The sequence below is a fragment of the Octopus bimaculoides genome, chromosome 1, assembly GCF_046866305.1.
Source record: "Octopus bimaculoides isolate indiv1 chromosome 1, ASM4686630v1, whole genome shotgun sequence".
NCBI classification, from domain to species: Eukaryota; Metazoa; Mollusca; class Cephalopoda; order Octopoda; family Octopodidae; genus Octopus; species Octopus bimaculoides.
This window is the reverse complement of record NC_142928.1, coordinates 59067949-59086082: the sequence shown is the minus strand read 5'-3', so window position 1 is coordinate 59086082 and position 18134 is coordinate 59067949. Positions and strand designations below refer to the sequence as shown.

Genomic DNA, 18134 nt, shown 5'->3' with positions numbered 1-18134 from the left:
ATGCTTGACCCCTGCATACCCCCACCACCATTTCTCATCTATGTAGTTTTACTACTACTTTCCACCTACTTTCATACTGTCAGTCATCAAATCAATCTCCCAAGACCCAGTCCAAACATTCACTGTTCACTGCATTTATCTCAAACCACGTCTCTCTCACCTTTCAAAGATACCTACCCACCCATCTCAATCCTGTCTATTATAGCACAACCCCACACAGTTGAGGGGTCTTGTGAGTTATGTGGTTGGAAGATTCTATGAAGAAAGCAACCAGTTCAATGCAAAGTTGTTGGTCCTTGAACAAGCATCCAACTGTAGTAACCATGCCAAAGCAGAAATTGGAGCTCAAGCAACCCTCTGGTTCATTGAATCCTGTCTGTCAAATCGCCCAATCCATGCATGAGAGACAAGCATTAAAGAAGTACTATGCAAGACAAAAATTTAATTTACAAATCCTATGCCTGAAATTATCTCGAGTATATTTATTACATATTATTTACACTCATATTTGACTCATGATCACAAAGCTTTTCATTTTGATGTAATAAAAAAAAATTGTTTGAATATATAATACATACAAGGTACTGTGAAAATAATGAAGACTTAGTAACCATAATTTAAATATGAATATATCATACAATGTGCAATACAATAAATATAATTGAAATAATTTCACAAAAGAATATTGTGGGACAAATACAAAGATGAACACAAACCAAGTATTTATTATATATTTAAGCTTTATTTTTCCATTTATTTTTCTTTGACTTGGAGACCTAAAAAAGAAATTAAATAATACATTAGTAATCAGCCACAATTAAATGGTCTTGATGCAAATCTGGATAAAGATTTTACAATAAGCACTCCAGAATCATCACACAAGTCCCTAACACTTGCATCATAATCATAATAGAATATTATAGATGTCTAGTTGAGATTTAAGGACAATGCAATATTATAAATGTAAATAATCTTGAATATGGATAGATTTCCATAAATTATCTCTTTCATTTTTACTACAGAAGTACAGGTCCATGTAAAAAACAATGAATGAACTCAGTACATAGGAAAGTAAATACTAAATAGTAATGGTTATTCAATGTATTTTCCTCTTTTAATCAACTCCTACTTCCTAAAACTAGTAACAGGGACAAGGTTGCTATTAAACTACAGAAAAAAAAACATGCACAAACACTTAATTCCAGAGTGGGTGATTACTATGGAGAAGAGGTGGATACATTTAGTGCAGTTTGGAGAGAGAGAGAGTAGAGGAGGGAGTACAAATGGATCTGAAAAGTGACTTGAGCTTAGCTTGGTCCAAAACCAGGTCAGTGTAAGTAGAAAACACGAAAACAAGGAAAGAGCACACAACAGACCAGAAATTGGGAGTCTGAATAGCTTTATGACATTTTTCTTAATAGAGTCTAAGACGTCTATTTGTAATAGAAGCAGTCCCAGATGTTGGGACAATAGGCTTTATAACTATTATCTGTTCCTGAAGAAGGCCAATCTTTGTGATTACAGTCTTTATTGAGACAAGTGGGCATATAAGGTTAGAGTAAAGTGAAAGCTAGTCTCATCAGCACTGGGAGTGAAAATGGCTGACACTTTAGGTAAATATGTTGCTATGTAAGAGGGGGGAAAATTAGTAAGACAAAATTGCTTGTGTTGCAGTTTAATGGGCAACCTATTAAAGAGACACGTGGAACCCAGGGGTAAACAGTTTAGCTTGAAGATTTACATGACAAACAAAAAAGAATATTTTGTTCATGTCTAATTTTAAGTTTCAAATTTCTCAAGATCAAGTGGTACTACTGAATGACAATGAACAGGTGTCATGAAAGAGAATAGCTCAAGCCAGCCTATTCCCAAAGGCAATTCAGTTACCACTGTGTCCTGTATTTGTTGGGACAACAGGGTATGATGGAAATCTGGCAGCTGTTTCTTGTAAATCAGGCAACTACATACAAGTTGTCATTTTTGTTAGGAAATGGAATAGTGTAACCCAATCTACTATGTTTACATCATTTCTAGAGAATGTATTCTTCCAACAACTAAACCACTCAACATTGAAACATAGGAACAGACTAAATCTGAGAAAAACAGAATAAGATTGTGCATAGAAGACATGTACAATAGCCAAAGCAATAATGGAATGGAGAAATGTTTTGTCAAGATTTATAAGTTATTAGCAGTTACAACCAACAGCTACAAAGTTACTAATTGTCAATGAACAAAAACTTAACTAGTATATAATATAAAATTATGCATGCTAAAAGCTCTTATACTGAAGCAAGAAATTAAGCATATTAACTTAAAAGAACAAACAAAATCCAAGTCAGTCAAAGCTTTCCATGCACTGTGTCACAAGACACTCAAACAAGAGGTGTCAAAGCTTAATCATCACACAAGGACAAATAATTGTAGAGCCTCAAAGAATCATATCTTTTGGCTGGACACCTATCCACGGTATTTATGAAAGTGGGGACTCTGCTAAGTGGTTTTGGTTTAACTAGCTAACATATTAGGATTACAACTTAACTCTTACTGCAGTTCTAACAGAACAATATGAGGCTGATGGAAACAGAGCTAAACAGATAATTAAGATAACTATTGCAAAACATTAACAGTTAGAAATACGAAGTCATAATAGGGTATAAATAAATATCAACACAAACATTACTGCAAACTAAGTGTTCTGAAGCAGGTTAAGATGAGCTATACAGCTTCATGATAGTAATAATTCCAAATGCTATGTAGCAATATCTTTTCATCTAAATCAATACACTTGCATTAATGTTGTAAATTAACTCTCAGCACAGAGATTACCTTAAAAAGATGACCCAGCTAATTTTAATTCTAAACAGTGAACATTTGATATTTCTGAGAAAAGAAAACACCACTCACAAACATAGGTGGCAGGCTCATAAAAGATAGAAGTGCTTGTGTAATTTTACATTTCTGTAAGCCTGCATATAACAGTTCATTGTACCAATTGAGTCCACCTCAATTACAACGCAAACTTTCTCTTAACTCAAAAGATAATAAACAAATATCCAAGTCAGTCAAAGCTTCCCGTGCATTGTGTCATAAGACACTCAAACAAGAGGTGTCAAAGCTTGATCATCATACAAGGACAATTGTACAAGTTTTGAAATTTCAAGAATACCAAAGCAGCCATACAAAAGTGTTCACATTCAAATTAAATCTCAGTCAAAATCTCATAGCAAATGATTTCAGTTCCAACAATGCCCACCAGGATATACCAGCACATAAAACTAGTTTTCAAAATACTTCTTATTGAGAAAATTAGTCAAGAGAAATGAAATCAAAGCTTACTGCACTGTGTTGTCAAGAGACTAAAAGCAAAATGTCTAAAGCTTGATTACACAAAAATTGTTCAAGTCCCTCAAATTCTAATGTAATGTTGCATTTTAATAAACCTGTATTTATTTAAGAGTCTACTAGCAGAACTCAATCCAGCTTAAACTTAACCTGCTTATAATAATTACTCAAGCATCCATATTTAATTCAAAATCAAACATGACATCTAAAGATTTACACTATCAACAGCATAATACACCAATATGTAAAGGTGGATATTTTACAAAAACCCTCCAAAATACTGATTATATAAAAAATTTATTTAAAACATAAGCAGTCTACTCATGAAAAATAGTTAGAAAAGGATTACAGGTGAAATCCAAGTCAGTCAAAGCTTTCCGTGCATTGTGCCAGGAGACACTCAAACAAGAGGTGTCAAAGCTTAATCATCACACAAAGACAAATAATTGTAGAGCCTCAAAGAATCATATCTTTTGGCTGGACACCTATCCACGGTATTTATGAAAGTGGGAACTCTGCTAAGTGGTTTTGGTTTAACTAGCTAACATATTAGGATTACAACTTAACTCTTACTGCAGTTCTAACAGAACAATATGTGGTTGATGGAAACAGAGCTAAACAGATAATTAAGATAACTATTGCAAAACATTAACAGTTAGAAATACGAAGTCATAATAGGGTATAAATAAATATCAACACAAACATTACTGCAAACTAAGTGTTCTGAAGCAGGTTAAGATGAGCTATACAGCTTCATGATAGTAATAATTCCAAATGCTATGTAGCAATATCTTTTCATCTAAATCAATACACTTGCATTAATGTTGTAAATTAACTCTCAGCACAGAGATTACCTTAAAAAGATGACCCAGCTAATTTTAATTCTAAACAGTGAACATTTGATATTTCTGAGAAAAGAAAACACCACTCACAAACATAGGTGGCAGGCTCATAAAAGATAGAAGTGCTTGTGTAATTTTACATTTCTGTAAGCCTGCATATAACAGTTCATTGTACCAATTGAGTCCACCTCAATTACAACGCAAACTTTCTCTTAACTCAAAAGATAATAAACAAATATCCAAGTCAGTCAAAGCTTTCCGTGCATTGTGTTATAAGACACTCAAACAAGAGGTGTCAAAGCTTGATCATCATACAAGGACAATTGTACAAGTTTTGAAATTTCAAGAATACCAAAGCAGTCAAAATCTCATAGCAAATGATTTCAGTTCCAACAATGCCCACCAGGATATACCAGCACATAAAACTAGTTTTCAAAATACTTCTTATTGAGAAAATTAGTCAAGAGAAATGAAATCAAAGCTTACTGCACTGTGTTGTCAAGAGACTAAAAGCAAAATGTCTAAAGCTTGATTACACAAAAATTGTTCAAGTCCCTCAAATTCTAATGTAATGTTGCATTTTAATAAACCTGTATTTATTTAAGAGTCTACTAGCAGAACTCAATCCAGCTTAAACTTAACCTGCTTATAATAATTACTCAAGCATCCATATTTAATTCAAAATCAAACATGACATCTAAAGATTTACACTATCAACAGCATAATACACCAATATGTAAAGGTGGATATTTTACAAAAACCCTCCAAAATACTGATTATATAAAAAATTTATTTAAAACATAAGCAGTCTACTCATGAAAAATAGTTAGAAAAGGATTACAGGTGAAATCCAAGTCAGTCAAAGCTTTCCGTGCATTGTGCCAGGAGACACTCAAACAAGAGGTGTCAAAGCTTAATCATCACACAAAGACAAATAATTGTAGAGCCTCAAAGAATCATATCTTTTGGCTGGACACCTATCCACGGTATTTATGAAAGTGGGGACTCTGCTAAGTGGTTTTGGTTTAACTAGCTAACATATTAGGATTACAACTTAACTCTTACTGCAGTTCTAACAGAACAATATGTGGTTGATGGAAACAGAGCTAAACAGATAATTAAGATAACTATTGCAAAACATTAACAGTTAGAAATACGAAGTCATAATAGGGTATAAATAAATATCAACACAAACATTACTGCAAACTAAGTGTTCTGAAGCAGGTTAAGATGAGCTATACAGCTTCATGATAGTAATAATTCCAAATGCTATGTAGCAATATCTTTTCATCTAAATCAATACACTTGCATTAATGTTGTAAATTAACTCTCAGCACAGAGATTACCTTAAAAAGATGACCCAGCTAATTTTAATTCTAAACAGTGAACATTTGATATTTCTGAGAAAAGAAAACACCACTCACAAACATAGGTGGCAGGCTCATAAAAGATAGAAGTGCTTGTGTAATTTTACATTTCTGTAAGCCTGCATATAACAGTTCATTGTACCAATTGAGTCCACCTCAATTACAACGCAAACTTTCTCTTAACTCAAAAGATAATAAACAAATATCCAAGTCAGTCAAAGCTTTCCGTGCATTGTGTTATAAGACACTCAAACAAGAGGTGTCAAAGCTTGATCATCATACAAGGACAATTGTACAAGTTTTGAAATTTCAAGAATACCAAAGCAGTCAAAATCTCATAGCAAATGATTTCAGTTCCAACAATGCCCACCAGGATATACCAGCACATAAAACTAGTTTTCAAAATACTTCTTATAGAGAAAATTAGTCAAGAGAAATGAAATCAAAGCTTACTGCATTGTGTTGTCAAGAGACTAAAAGCAAAATGTCTAAAGCTTGATCACACAAAAATTGTTCAAGTCCCTCAAATTCTAATGTAATGTTGCATTTTAATAAACCTGTATATATTTAAGAGTCTATTAGCAGAACTCAATCCAGCTTAAACTTAACCTGCTTATAATAACAATTACTAAAGCATCCATATTTAATTCAAAATCAAACATGACATCTAAAGATTTACACTGTCAACAGCATAACACACCAATATGTAAAGGTGGATATTTTACAAAAACCCTCCAAAATACTGATTATATAAAAAATTTATTTAAAACATAAGCAGTCTACTCATGAAAAATAGTTAGAAAAGGATTACAGGTGAAATCCAAGTCAGCCAAAGCTTTCCGTGCATTGTGCCAGGAGACACTCAAACAAGAGGTGTCAAAGCTTGATCATCACACAAGGACAATGCTTACGGAAATTTATGTATAACCCTGCATATATATCAGACAATTTATATATTTCAAGTAGACATGGCTATAGTTTAAGTTTACTTTGCCACCAGGTGGTTTGAGATTTTCTCCCTTTGCATGACTCAGTGTCTTTTATTATAGCCCCCAAGCTGACCATGTGACAATTTAATAGGGTAAGTAATAGTGACAACAGAGGGTAGAGAAGGTTAGCTAAGAAATGGATGATGTATTCAAGTCAGGATATGCAATAGAATAATTAAGATGAAATCAGTTATATGAAACTCAACAGTAACATTTATCTCCGCATACACCACACCAACAAGATATACTCCTTCTACTCTATAACAAGTAGCTGTGTAGCTTCCCTACAGCAAAAAATCTGCTCTGGCCCCTTGTGTCTCACTTTAGCCCCTCATTCTATAGCATAAAGCCCAACTCAGTCAAACAATATCTTAGTGTTGCAGGCATCATCCCTTAATACTGGTTCTACAAGCAAGAATTGCAAGCTGTAAAACAGTTGGCATTAGGAAGGACATCCAGCCATAGAACCCATGCTAAAGCAATGGAGCACAATGCAGTCTTTGAACCTGTCAAATAACACAACCAATGATAGCTTGGAACATGGACATTAAATGATATGTGTATGCATACAAAAGAATTGTCTATATATAATTACACATTCATCACTACCAGAGATAGAGTAAAGCAGTTCAACTGACATGATGCCATTAGCAGTTAATAATAAACCCATATCAGTCAGAAGTTATGATCACAGTCACCGTTAGAGGCTGACTAACATAATACATGCAACATCATGTACAGGTTTATAATAGGTGTAAAGCTCCAGCTATTTCATTGTTAACATCTTGAAAATCCCAACAAATAATGATTCGAACACCAATGTTCCAAGTTATTTTTTTCCATGAACAGCAACAGTATTAATCCTTGAGCAGTTTAACTGACCAAATCTGGCCCAAATATTCTTTCAGACAAAGCAAGTCTGGCATCTCACACCTAACCTACAATGTCATTATAAAAATAATGAACCACTTCATAGAAATTTTGCAACTATAACACAATGCAGGAGTCAAAACAATGAGAATAAATAACCATTACATTTAACAGAGTAATCTAAATGCTACAGGGTTAAAGATGGCATTAATATAATGCTGTTAGGAAAGACACCCAGCCTTGGAAACCAGGTCAAAGTAGACCTTGAAGCATCTTGACTCATCAAGTACTGTCAAAGCCTTCAACCCAGTCCAATATGGAAGACAAACATAATTCCTTACTTTCACTAGATTCAGATAATGTACAATATATCTGCTACATTTATCTGAAACAATTGTCTCCAAAAAATATTGAACGGTTCCCAAACAGGAAATTAGTCCTTGATGACTTACGTTGTAAAAATCTCTTTTCTAACCATAAAGAAAATACTGACTGATATACTGATGAAATAAATTTACTCAATAACCTATTATATAAATATTCGTCCAGTGAATCTTTTAACAAACTAGAGGATGACATCACCAGCTGGTTGCTTACTGACAGTTACCCTACATCTCATTTATAAGGAAGTTAATGATAGTAGATTAACTATAAACTTAAGTATCAGTCAAAAAGTTATGATCACAGCTTCAAAGAGAACCAACATAATACTTGCAACACCATGTACATAGTTATAAATAGTGCTAAGACTGATTAGTTAAACTGCTCATAAATTATAGCTGATTACAGATAAACTATCAAGCAAAAGAAAATTGATTACAATATGAATAGCATTATTACAAACCTGGTGGTAAAGATTGCTTTAATTTGTCAGCCTTTTCTCTATCATGTATAACCAGTGTATACAAGAAGCGGCTACAACGAACTTTGAATTTAACATTATCCCGATTCTTCTTAATTTTTACGGCTGGAAAGGGAAAATGATTCAGGTAAATCTCAATTTACAATTTATAATAACTGCTGTAAGTACATAAGTAAAGAAAATAAAGTATAAATTGTTGCAAAGCATTCATACGAATACATAATTTGCCACTCCAGCTGTAAGCAGTTAACTCTAAACCTGTGTCAGTTCAAAATTGTACACAAAGAAAATTAACAAAAAGTTTTAGACTAACAACTATTTTACAGTGTTTACTAGGTATATTTTATCCTGGGATTTAATACAGAGAGAGTGTCCTGTCCTCATCATCATTATTTAATGTCCAACCTTTCAACCCTACACTATCCATCCATTGGCAATGACTTTATGGCATGTACCAAGTGTATTTTATCATGGCATAAGCACTACAGAATGGGTAAAAGAGATTAAGAGTACTTTGTCACTCACAAAGTTAAAGGATACAGCAATCAATCGTTTTGAGCCTCAGAAATGCTGTTCACAACTTGTCATCTGTTCGTTAATTTCCATGAAAAGTTTTTATTTACTTACTTTTGACAAGTGGAAGAGGAAGCTAATGGGTGTACATGTGTTTTATGTACTTGTATTCACTATAACACAGATTTTACATACACAAATGAAGTAGGTAAGAACGAACCATAACAATATACATACATAACTCACACATAAAATACGATACTGTTTTTGTTATCGTGCATGTGTGAGTAGGCAGCATTAATGAAGATGTTACACATTAATCTAATGTTAACCCTTTCGATACTAACATGGCCGTAGCCTGCTGAAAAATTTCTTGGTTCATAAGACCAAACCAGCCATAGCCAGCCAAGAACACCCAATGTTATTTAAATGTGAATTTAAGCAAAAATCTTGCTAGTTCATTTGTGAAAATATGTGATTTCACTTTGTAAATAGTTGAGTTATAGTATCCGACATTGCTTGATGTGATATCTGAACTCAGTGTATTTTGGGAGATTTTTTTTTTCCACATTTTTTTTTTGGCGTCGATTTTTTTTTTCAACTTTGAAAATGGATACGAGTTTCGTGCTATCAAACAGCGATTCTGAATTTAAAGGTTTTTCAATTGAAAATATGGAGATATCGAGAAAAAGAATGAATGAGGTACAAAATAGGATATTTCTATATCCGAAACCGGAAGCAGCGATAGCGACAGCAAAGACGATTTTACATCGGAATGAAGTAAAAACTTTTAAAATGTCTTTATTAGCAATTTTTCTGAGATGGGGTCTATCCATAGTCTTTCTCAGGAAGCAAAACCGTTAGACTTTTCTTTTCAGTATGCTTGTTTGAAGCAATCAATGCAGAAAAAAACTGTTACGCAGAATGTAAACAGTATATGCCAGGAAAGCCCACGGAATGGGGGATCAAAGTTTGGAAAATTTGTGAAGCAAATACTAGGTACTGCTGTGGATTTATTTTTATACAGGGAAAATAATGTTAGTCAGCATGGTCTAGGGTACGATGTGGTCTGGAATTTATCACTTCCATACCATAACCAGGGCTGTATATTATTTTTTTAACCAATTTTTTTTTAGTTCGGTCAACTTGCGGTGGAGTCCAGTATTTCAGCATTATGGTACACTTGTCCTGTTGCGCATTAAATTCAACTGATAATCTAGTGATGCGCACAATACTTCCATATCAAAATTTTGTTGCATACCTAATTGAATATTAGCTGATGATTCATTTTCTATGATGATGGGCACTGTCATGGATTAGCTGTCAGAAGTGAAAGTAGAAAAATCTGACAAGGAACGTTACTGCCGGTTTGAGTTGATTCTTTGGCTACTGACAGCTAATACCATGACTGGCCGGAGCTATCTGTCTGTATGTCTATCTATCTATCACTCGAAAGTTATTGGAACAAATTCGACACCTATATCCATGTGTTTGAAACATTACAGAGTATAAGTATCTACGGAGCATAAGTATCACATTTATTTTTAAACTTAACTTCAAACTTCATTTGTTTTCTATTTTGATAAATTCTCTGTTGAAAATTATATTTTTATATTTTAAATAATTTGCAATTTCAGAAAATATATTTTCATATTAAATTTGCATTTTCTAATTTGATAAATTCTACAGAAACAAACAGAAGTGGACGAGTGATAGATAGATAGATATAGAGACAAGCAGACAGACAGACAGATAGACAGCTCCAGCCAGTCAGTAGCCAAAGAATCAACTCAAACCAGCAGTAACGTTCCATGTTAGTTCTACTTTCACTTCTGACAGCTAATACCATGACAGTGCCTGATGATGTTTAAACAAAATTTTTATATTTACCTTTTGCTCAGTTTACCTGGATTTACTTGTAATTAGAGTCACTTTGAGACAAAAGTTATGCAATAAAATTTATTAAGAACCCTTTCTTTATGTTCCAAATACCACATTAATATGATAAGTAAAAAAGTTACAGTTGTTTAATGAAACTAGTCTAAATTCATGATTAGTTTAGAATTTAATTGAAACTCATGAGGGGTATATTTTGGTCAGAAATATAGTAAGGAAAGGGTTAAACTTATCTTAATGCATATCGAATTACACACACACATATATATATATATATATATATATATATATATATATATATATATATATATATATATATATATATATATATATATCCATCCATACAAGATTTACACAGATGAGTCAGAACTTGTGATCCCCCTGCCTCTTCGACATGCTGACAATACATACTTTCAAATTCTGCTTTCTGACTGGATAAACATTTTTCATGGAAAGGAACAAACATAATGGCATTTCTGAGACTCAAAACAATGATTTCCAAGGGAACTCACTTCTTTACATTGCATTATACTTTCTGCACAAGTCTCAAACACACTGTCCTTTACTCAGAGATATCTTGCATTACCAATAGAAGTGATAATTCTTTGAGCTTTCGACACTGGTGAATATAACATAAATATCCAATAGATAAAATATAAATTAGCCTTTAAAAAAAATGACAGTATTTGTATGAACGGAAACATTAACAGTTAACCCGCATCAGTAAGAAGTTACGATCACAGTCATTCTTAAAGAGTGACTAACATAATACATGCAACATCATGTGCAGGTTTGAACTGTAAAGAAAACCCCAAGACTCGCACAAATTTCTCACTTTGGTTTATTATACTTTCAGAAAACCCACCTCACTGCTAACAAGGCTAAGAAACAAATACAACTTTATAAAGGTCAGCTAGGGAAAGGTTTCTGCAAAGTTAACTTGATGGCATGACAAAAGACCATCAAGATGAACACAAGTCCTTACAATATTACTGGAAATACTGTTGAATACATCCATAAAAACAATATAGAGTTACAAACAAGTAGTGATAAAAAAAACAGTGATGATGTCGACTGAGAGTCAATTAAATTTTGGGAGCTAATGCAGTTTCACACCTCTCCTTGACAAATTGATATTAAACTATGTATACCAGCATTCACAACATATGATGCCTATATAAAACAATGTAATATACTCACATTTTGCATCTTTCCTTCTCGCAGTCAACAAAAATTCCTTTATTTCCGATATTTGTCTTGGCTATAAGATAAAATCAGATAGAAGTTGATGAAAATTTCACTAAAATGATATTTTAAAATTACAAGGATTCATATGTTCCTTATGCATTCCAGAACTGAGTTGCTGATTTTGACACAAGGGGTATCAAAAGAATCAATAAGCTTTTGGCTTCCAACTAAACTATATTTTTATTCACAAATTTGCATTACAAAAATTTAACATTATCCTTTTTCGCATCACCACCACAATGACGATGACAATTTCTATGAGTGGTTGCACGTTCGTTACCAACATTAGGCCGAGGACTAAGTAGCATGTGTGTGATGGTGTGTCTGTCAGTATACATTTTCATGATGATTGACACACACACACACAGTGACGGAGATAGGCTTCAGGTATGCATTAATGTGTGTGTCCCCAACAGTGAAACGCGCCGATATTGAAAGTAGCCTGGACTTCAAACAAACAATGTTCACTTTGGTACTATTCAAGGCGTGGTCCTGGTGCTCGCACTCGCGCTAGCTAGTCGTGACTCGTCGATCCTACGACTACCTAGCGAGTGCGCGTCATGCGCAAAAGATGTACGAGGGTTTTTTTCTAAACAAAGTAAATAATTTTTTTACACAAAGTAGAAATAGATGAATCTATGATGTGCAAGCGCAAATACAACGGAGGATGGGATAGAGAGGATAAAAATAGGTGGATCCACTGTTCTTGAATAGTACCGATTATTTCAATTGGTAACACATGGACAGAAATTGTTTTTCTCTACTTATCAAATTCGTAAACAGTAGTACAATATTCGAAAAAGTCGTGAAAAACAACCTCGATTAACTATTTCCTCAAATTCCGGATGCAAGAAAAAAGTTTGCCAAAGGTGCTCGTTAAATGTAAACAGAAGAGTTAGTGAAGAAAGCGCCACGTGACATTATGATGACTAAACAAGTTAACAGCATGAGGCGATCATGAAAACATTAAGTTAATCGAGTCACATGTGAATTTTCGTCTCAGTGCAAAGAATTGTTATAAATTAAATAAATCAAACCATAAAAAAAAAACATTCCTATAAAGATCCAAAAAGGAGATGGCTTAAGAGTTCGCATCTCCGATTTGTTCTTAGAACACGTGGTTTTTTGTTAAGCCAGATTTACTTGTACAAATTCTGAGATCGCTTTAGAGCAACAAATTGCCAATATTTCAGACTTAACGAAAAGACTGGGGGGGGAATATTTGTTATAAATGTTGTAGATTGCTGGTTTTAAATTCTGCCAATGGCGGAATTATGATAGCTCTACCAAATTTGCTCTGGCTAAAATACGAAAATAGGCGACAATATTCAACTCGGCTGATTTTCTTTCCCCCACCGATGGCATAAGTTTTCATTACTCTTGAATATATTACACAGTAAAATACAACATTCAATTTGAAACCTTTTAAAATAAAATATCACTGATTTTAGTCTTTTAAAATATTTTCTTTTTACAGATATTAGCACGAAATAATAACTGTAGTTATATTATTCTATGCTGCATTTGAATTTACAATTCTTTCAGTTAATCTGTATCTAATTTAGACATGCATGCAGTATTTAATACAGATCATCTATAAAAATTAGTCTATAAATCTGAACAGAAAATAGGACAAGTCAAAATACTCACCATTTTGAATGTTGAGAGCTGAAAATAAAATAAAACGTCAATTAATTTCAACAAGATATTGAAATAATTACATTTTTAAATATTCACGTGCATATTTTTCAGGTATAGACTTCAAAGGTCTTGGTCGGAGAAATCGAGAAAAATTTGAAAGGGAAAGCGTTTTCATAACATGTTTTAAATTGCTTTTGTTTTCAGGTAAATGATATAAAAGAGAAAATCTTAAGCCAACATAAAGTGATAAATAAACGACATATTAAAAAGCTAAATTTTTAAACGTGATAAATCTGTTTAACTTCATTTGACTGTTGAAGATATAAAGGGATAGCAAAAGAATGAGGCTCGACCATGGGTTCTAAGAATCATTGTACAACAAATCAAGTCCAACATAAAACAACAAATGTAATCATTTCTATAATGTTAATACTCATCCTAATTTAAATTGCCAAAATTTATAAATTAAAACCATATACGTGTCACAGATGAAAAGAGATTTATATGACAAACTTACTGAACAACCTGATGGTTGCTTTGGCGTGTTTCGTAAAGGGAGATAATTATTTTCAACGGGCAAAAAAAATTATAAGCGGAAGTATTTATTCCAAAGCATCATGGTACAATAGCTAGGAAAAATATTTTATTGAATTTAATGATTAATTGTTATATTCACCTAGAATACTTGTTTTCTGTCTCTTACTTAGAAATGATTTATATATATGTATATATATATATATATATTTACGATTATTTATATACAGCTTGCACTGCGGTGACACTCCCCTCGTCGACTGTCGTTTGAACATTACAATGATTTCGGAACTTCCCGACAGTGTTGTTCCCTCTGAAAATTTATTCCAGTCGAGCCAACGCAGAATCTTAATTACTCAGCTTGCTAAAAATAACAACCCAAAACTTTATATTTTAAAAAGGCGAACATGTATGATAATGTTGTTCTAAATACAGTATATATTTTTATAAAATAGATAAATAGTTGACACGGCTAGATTGCGTTTGATCATAGGTCACTTCGATCAAGCTTGACTTGGACTAACAGAAGCAATGGATGTACCAATATTTATTCACATATTCTCTTCTCTGAAAGCCAGATAATTCATACAAACCTATCTGGTTCATTTGTTCTGACGACTACATTACAACCACAACGCATATCAGTCAGTCATTCACATGCTAATCAAACTGATTTCAATGAGAAGCGTTCCCCATCGAAATGAGTGATCTGGGAGGTATTTTTGGATGGCGTTTGTTGTGTGAGAACTTTGTTGTACTTTTCATATAAAAACACTAAAAGTTCAATTTTATTGCCTTCAGTGTTTACCGTTTTACAAAATCAAACTAGAAAAGTGGACAAAACAGGGAATACAATTGAAAAGATTAAAAAGAAAAAGGAAACAAAAAATTCACCACCTTGGGTTGAAATGTTGGGGGCGCTGGTAAACCATTCTCATGGCTATTGAGACACGCTTGCCGCGGATGATGGCGAGGCTGGTGCGCTGGAACAGCCATGCGCCCTCACGAGCTTCATCAGTTACCTCTGCAAGGCGAGTTGCCAGTGAAGACAGGAATCTCGCAGTTAGTGGTCCGACCCCACCAAATATCTCGAACGTCACAGGATAGAAAATGTAGTTGGCCGACAGATCGCGGTATTTCTGGATTTTGTTCCGCTCGGCCGTAGAAGCTGACCGCAGCATCCAGGATGTGAGAAGAAGCAAAGGAGTCGCTAACTGTGACATCCAAGACAAGGCATCTACCTTGCGGCCATGGTGAGGCCGTCAGTTCTCCTCCCATCACATCTGGACAATCCAGATGGTTCCAAGGTGGAGGGGATGTTTTACTCGGGACAAGCTCCTCTTGAGTAACAGGTTCAACTCCGTATGACGCGCGAAGCGACCAGCACTCAAGCAGCAAGAAAGGTCATGGAGACCTGTGGAGTCGAGGAGCCTGCCACAACGACAGAGAAGGTCCCACAACTCTACCGCCTTGCATGGCAGGCTTATCACGAGTCCTATCTCTCTTTCGGTGACAAAATCATGACCTCCGCCTCAGGAGTCCAACAGGGCGACCCACTCGAGTCCGCTCTGTTCACACTGAGTATTGATGACATCACCAAGATTAGCATCGAGCTAGACCTCAACGTCTGGTATCTCAACGATGCTTGTTTGGGAGGTGGCCTTCGAACAGGGTTCTCGCCATTGCGAACATGATGGTTGGGGAGCTTGGTCTCCAGGGTCTCCAAGGAAACAGCCCCAAATGTGAGCTATGGATCCTCAACCGCCCGGCTTCTCAACATCAACCAACTATTGATCTTTTTGCAGAGTCCTTCCCTTCCATTGCAGTCCCTCCCCCATCGGCTTGGTGCTCTCTATGTGCCCCAATCACTAACCTTTCTTTTGAGTCCATCTTCCAGTCGAAGATGGTTACCCTTGAAAAATATTGAAGCTATCGAACCCCATCAAGGTTTTTTCATACTTAGGAATTACCTCTCGATCCTTAAGTTTCTATATTCACTCAGACTCAGCTCATCTTACCGATTTCCATCGTGCCTCCAACGCTTCGACAACCTAATCTTTGAGAGACTCGAATGCTTCGTCGATGTCAGACTCTCTCCAACGTCCCGCGATCAGGCTACATTGCCCAAGCGATTTGGAGGTCTTGGTCTTTGTAAGTGTTCGTCCCTCTCTCTCCCCTGCTTCCTTTTCTCCACCCACGCCTGCTCCACCCTGATGAGCAACATCCTCTCCTCTCCAATATGGACCAGTTCCAACAAGGAGTTGGATTAAGCTCTCCAACACTGGGGAATTGGGCTTGTCTGCTCCTGTGAAGGCGGAGGACTGTCGGAGTCAGAGAACTTGGGACAACATAATTTCGAAGGCCACCTTCGACTCCCTCTTCATCCAGTCGGACCAGTTTTCAAGGTCCCACTTACTGTCTGCTAGCGCCAAATACTCACGTGACTGGATTGATGCCACCCCTGTTGATAATGTTGGTTACCTACTCAGCTTGGGCGAACTCCGTGTCTCCATTACCCTCAGAGTGGGAGCTGGCGTATGCAGGGGTTTGATCTGTGGTTGTGGTAGGCTCCTCGACTCCACAGGCCTCTATGTCCTTCCTTGCCGCATGAATGCTGGTCGCTTCGCGCCTTATACGGAGTTGAACCTGATACTCAAGAGGAGCTTGACCCGGGTAAAGATCCCCTCCATCGTAGAACCATCTGGATTGTCCAGATGTGAGGGGAAGAGACCTGACGGCATCACCCTGTGCCCCTGGTCACAAGGCAGATGCCCTGTCTGGAATGTCACAGTTAGCGACTCCTTTGCTTCTTCTCACATCCTGGATGCTGTGGTCAGGGTGAAATCCACAGCTTCTGCGGCCGAGCGGGACAAAATCCTGAAATGCCGCGATCTGTCAGCCAACTACATTTTCCATCCTGTGGCGTTCGAGATGTTTGGTGGAGTTGGACCACTAACTGCGAAATTCCTGTCTTCACTGGCAAAAGTTCAATTGTGTTCCATTTTTAAAGTGGACCAGTGTCTCAGAAAGAGTTTTAAGTAGAAGTAACCTAAGGAGGTATTGTTTTTCTAGTGAGCCAGAGTCTGGGAAAATGAATTAATGTATGGTTGAATAAATCTCTAATAGGAATCTTGAAAGTGAAGAAGCAAAAGTTGGGAATCAAATGCTATTTTTACCAATTTACAAACCTAGAAAACTAACTGGTCCAGTAAAACAAACCTCATAAGTATAGTTGATATTATTATACATCGTCTCCCTACTCTTTATATATGTAGGAGATATATAATGGATTCGTGACCGAAGATCGAAAGTTGCATTTTTATCTTTGTTTCCAATGTTTCCTCAGAATGACAAACTTGCCAACAATCGGATGCAACAGCTTCGAATTCAGAAATTATCTTTAAATATCTGTGGTGGAGAATCTGGTGATAGGCTTACCCATGCTACCAAAGTATTTATTTCTTTATTGCTGACAGGGGGTTAAACATAGAGGAGACAAACAAGAACAGATAAAAGGATTCAGTCGATTACATCGACCCCAGTGCGTAACTGGTACTTATTTAATCGACCCGCGAAAGGATGAAAGGCAAAGTCGACCTCGGCGGAATTTGAACCCGAAACGTAACGGCAGACGAAATACCGCGAAGCATTTCGCCCGGCGTGCTAACGATTCTGCCAGCTCGCCGCTCTCGCTACCAAACTATTGGAACAGCTCATAGATCATCTTTAAAAAGAGCTTTAAATTTTCCTGGAAGCCCAAATCTTTCATTCCGCCTCAGCAACTTCTTTGTCTGCTTCTCAGTATTGGCAATGTTGTTGCGGTCAGTGAGTGAATTATTAAACACTATCCAAAGCATTTGATTGGATATAGCCTCTCCTTATACTACTTGTATTCAGTTACCTCTCAAAGGAATATGACAGTAATTTATGATTGCATTATGAAGACATCCTCCAAATCTCAGATCCCTTTTATTTTTTTTATTTTTTTTACTTCTTTAGTCTCTCGGATCGTCTGACTGAGAACTCT

General features: G+C 35.6%; 1 protein-coding gene across 1 annotated transcript; it reads right to left on the bottom strand.

The window, feature by feature from the left end:
- Positions 1 to 722: 722 nt before the first annotated feature.
- Positions 723 to 15118, bottom strand: LOC106883306 (large ribosomal subunit protein eL38-like). Its single transcript, XM_089351773.1, has 5 exons — positions 15005 to 15118; positions 13583 to 13600; positions 11885 to 11945; positions 8258 to 8380; positions 723 to 776 (listed from the first exon to the last, which is right to left on the bottom strand). Exons 1-5 carry the CDS (start codon positions 15101 to 15103, stop codon positions 754 to 756), a joined length of 324 nt encoding a protein of 107 aa, XP_089207899.1. The 5' UTR covers positions 15104 to 15118; the 3' UTR covers positions 723 to 753.
- Between the last annotated feature and the right edge of the window lie 3016 nt (positions 15119 to 18134).

Excerpts from the sequence above, each read along its gene's own strand:
- LOC106883306 (XM_089351773.1), bottom strand. The coding sequence starts at position 15,103 with ATGGCTGTTCCAGCGCACCAGCCTCGCCATCATCCGCGGCAAGCGTGT. Across the intron at positions 8,381-11,884 it reads GAGAAGGAAAGATGCAAAAT|CCGTAAAAATTAAGAAGAAT; the intron begins GTGAGTATATTA and ends TTCCCTTTCCAG. Across the intron at positions 777-8,257 it reads AAAGCAATCTTTACCACCAG|GTCTCCAAGTCAAAGAAAAA; the intron begins GTTTGTAATAAT and ends TTTCTTTTTTAG.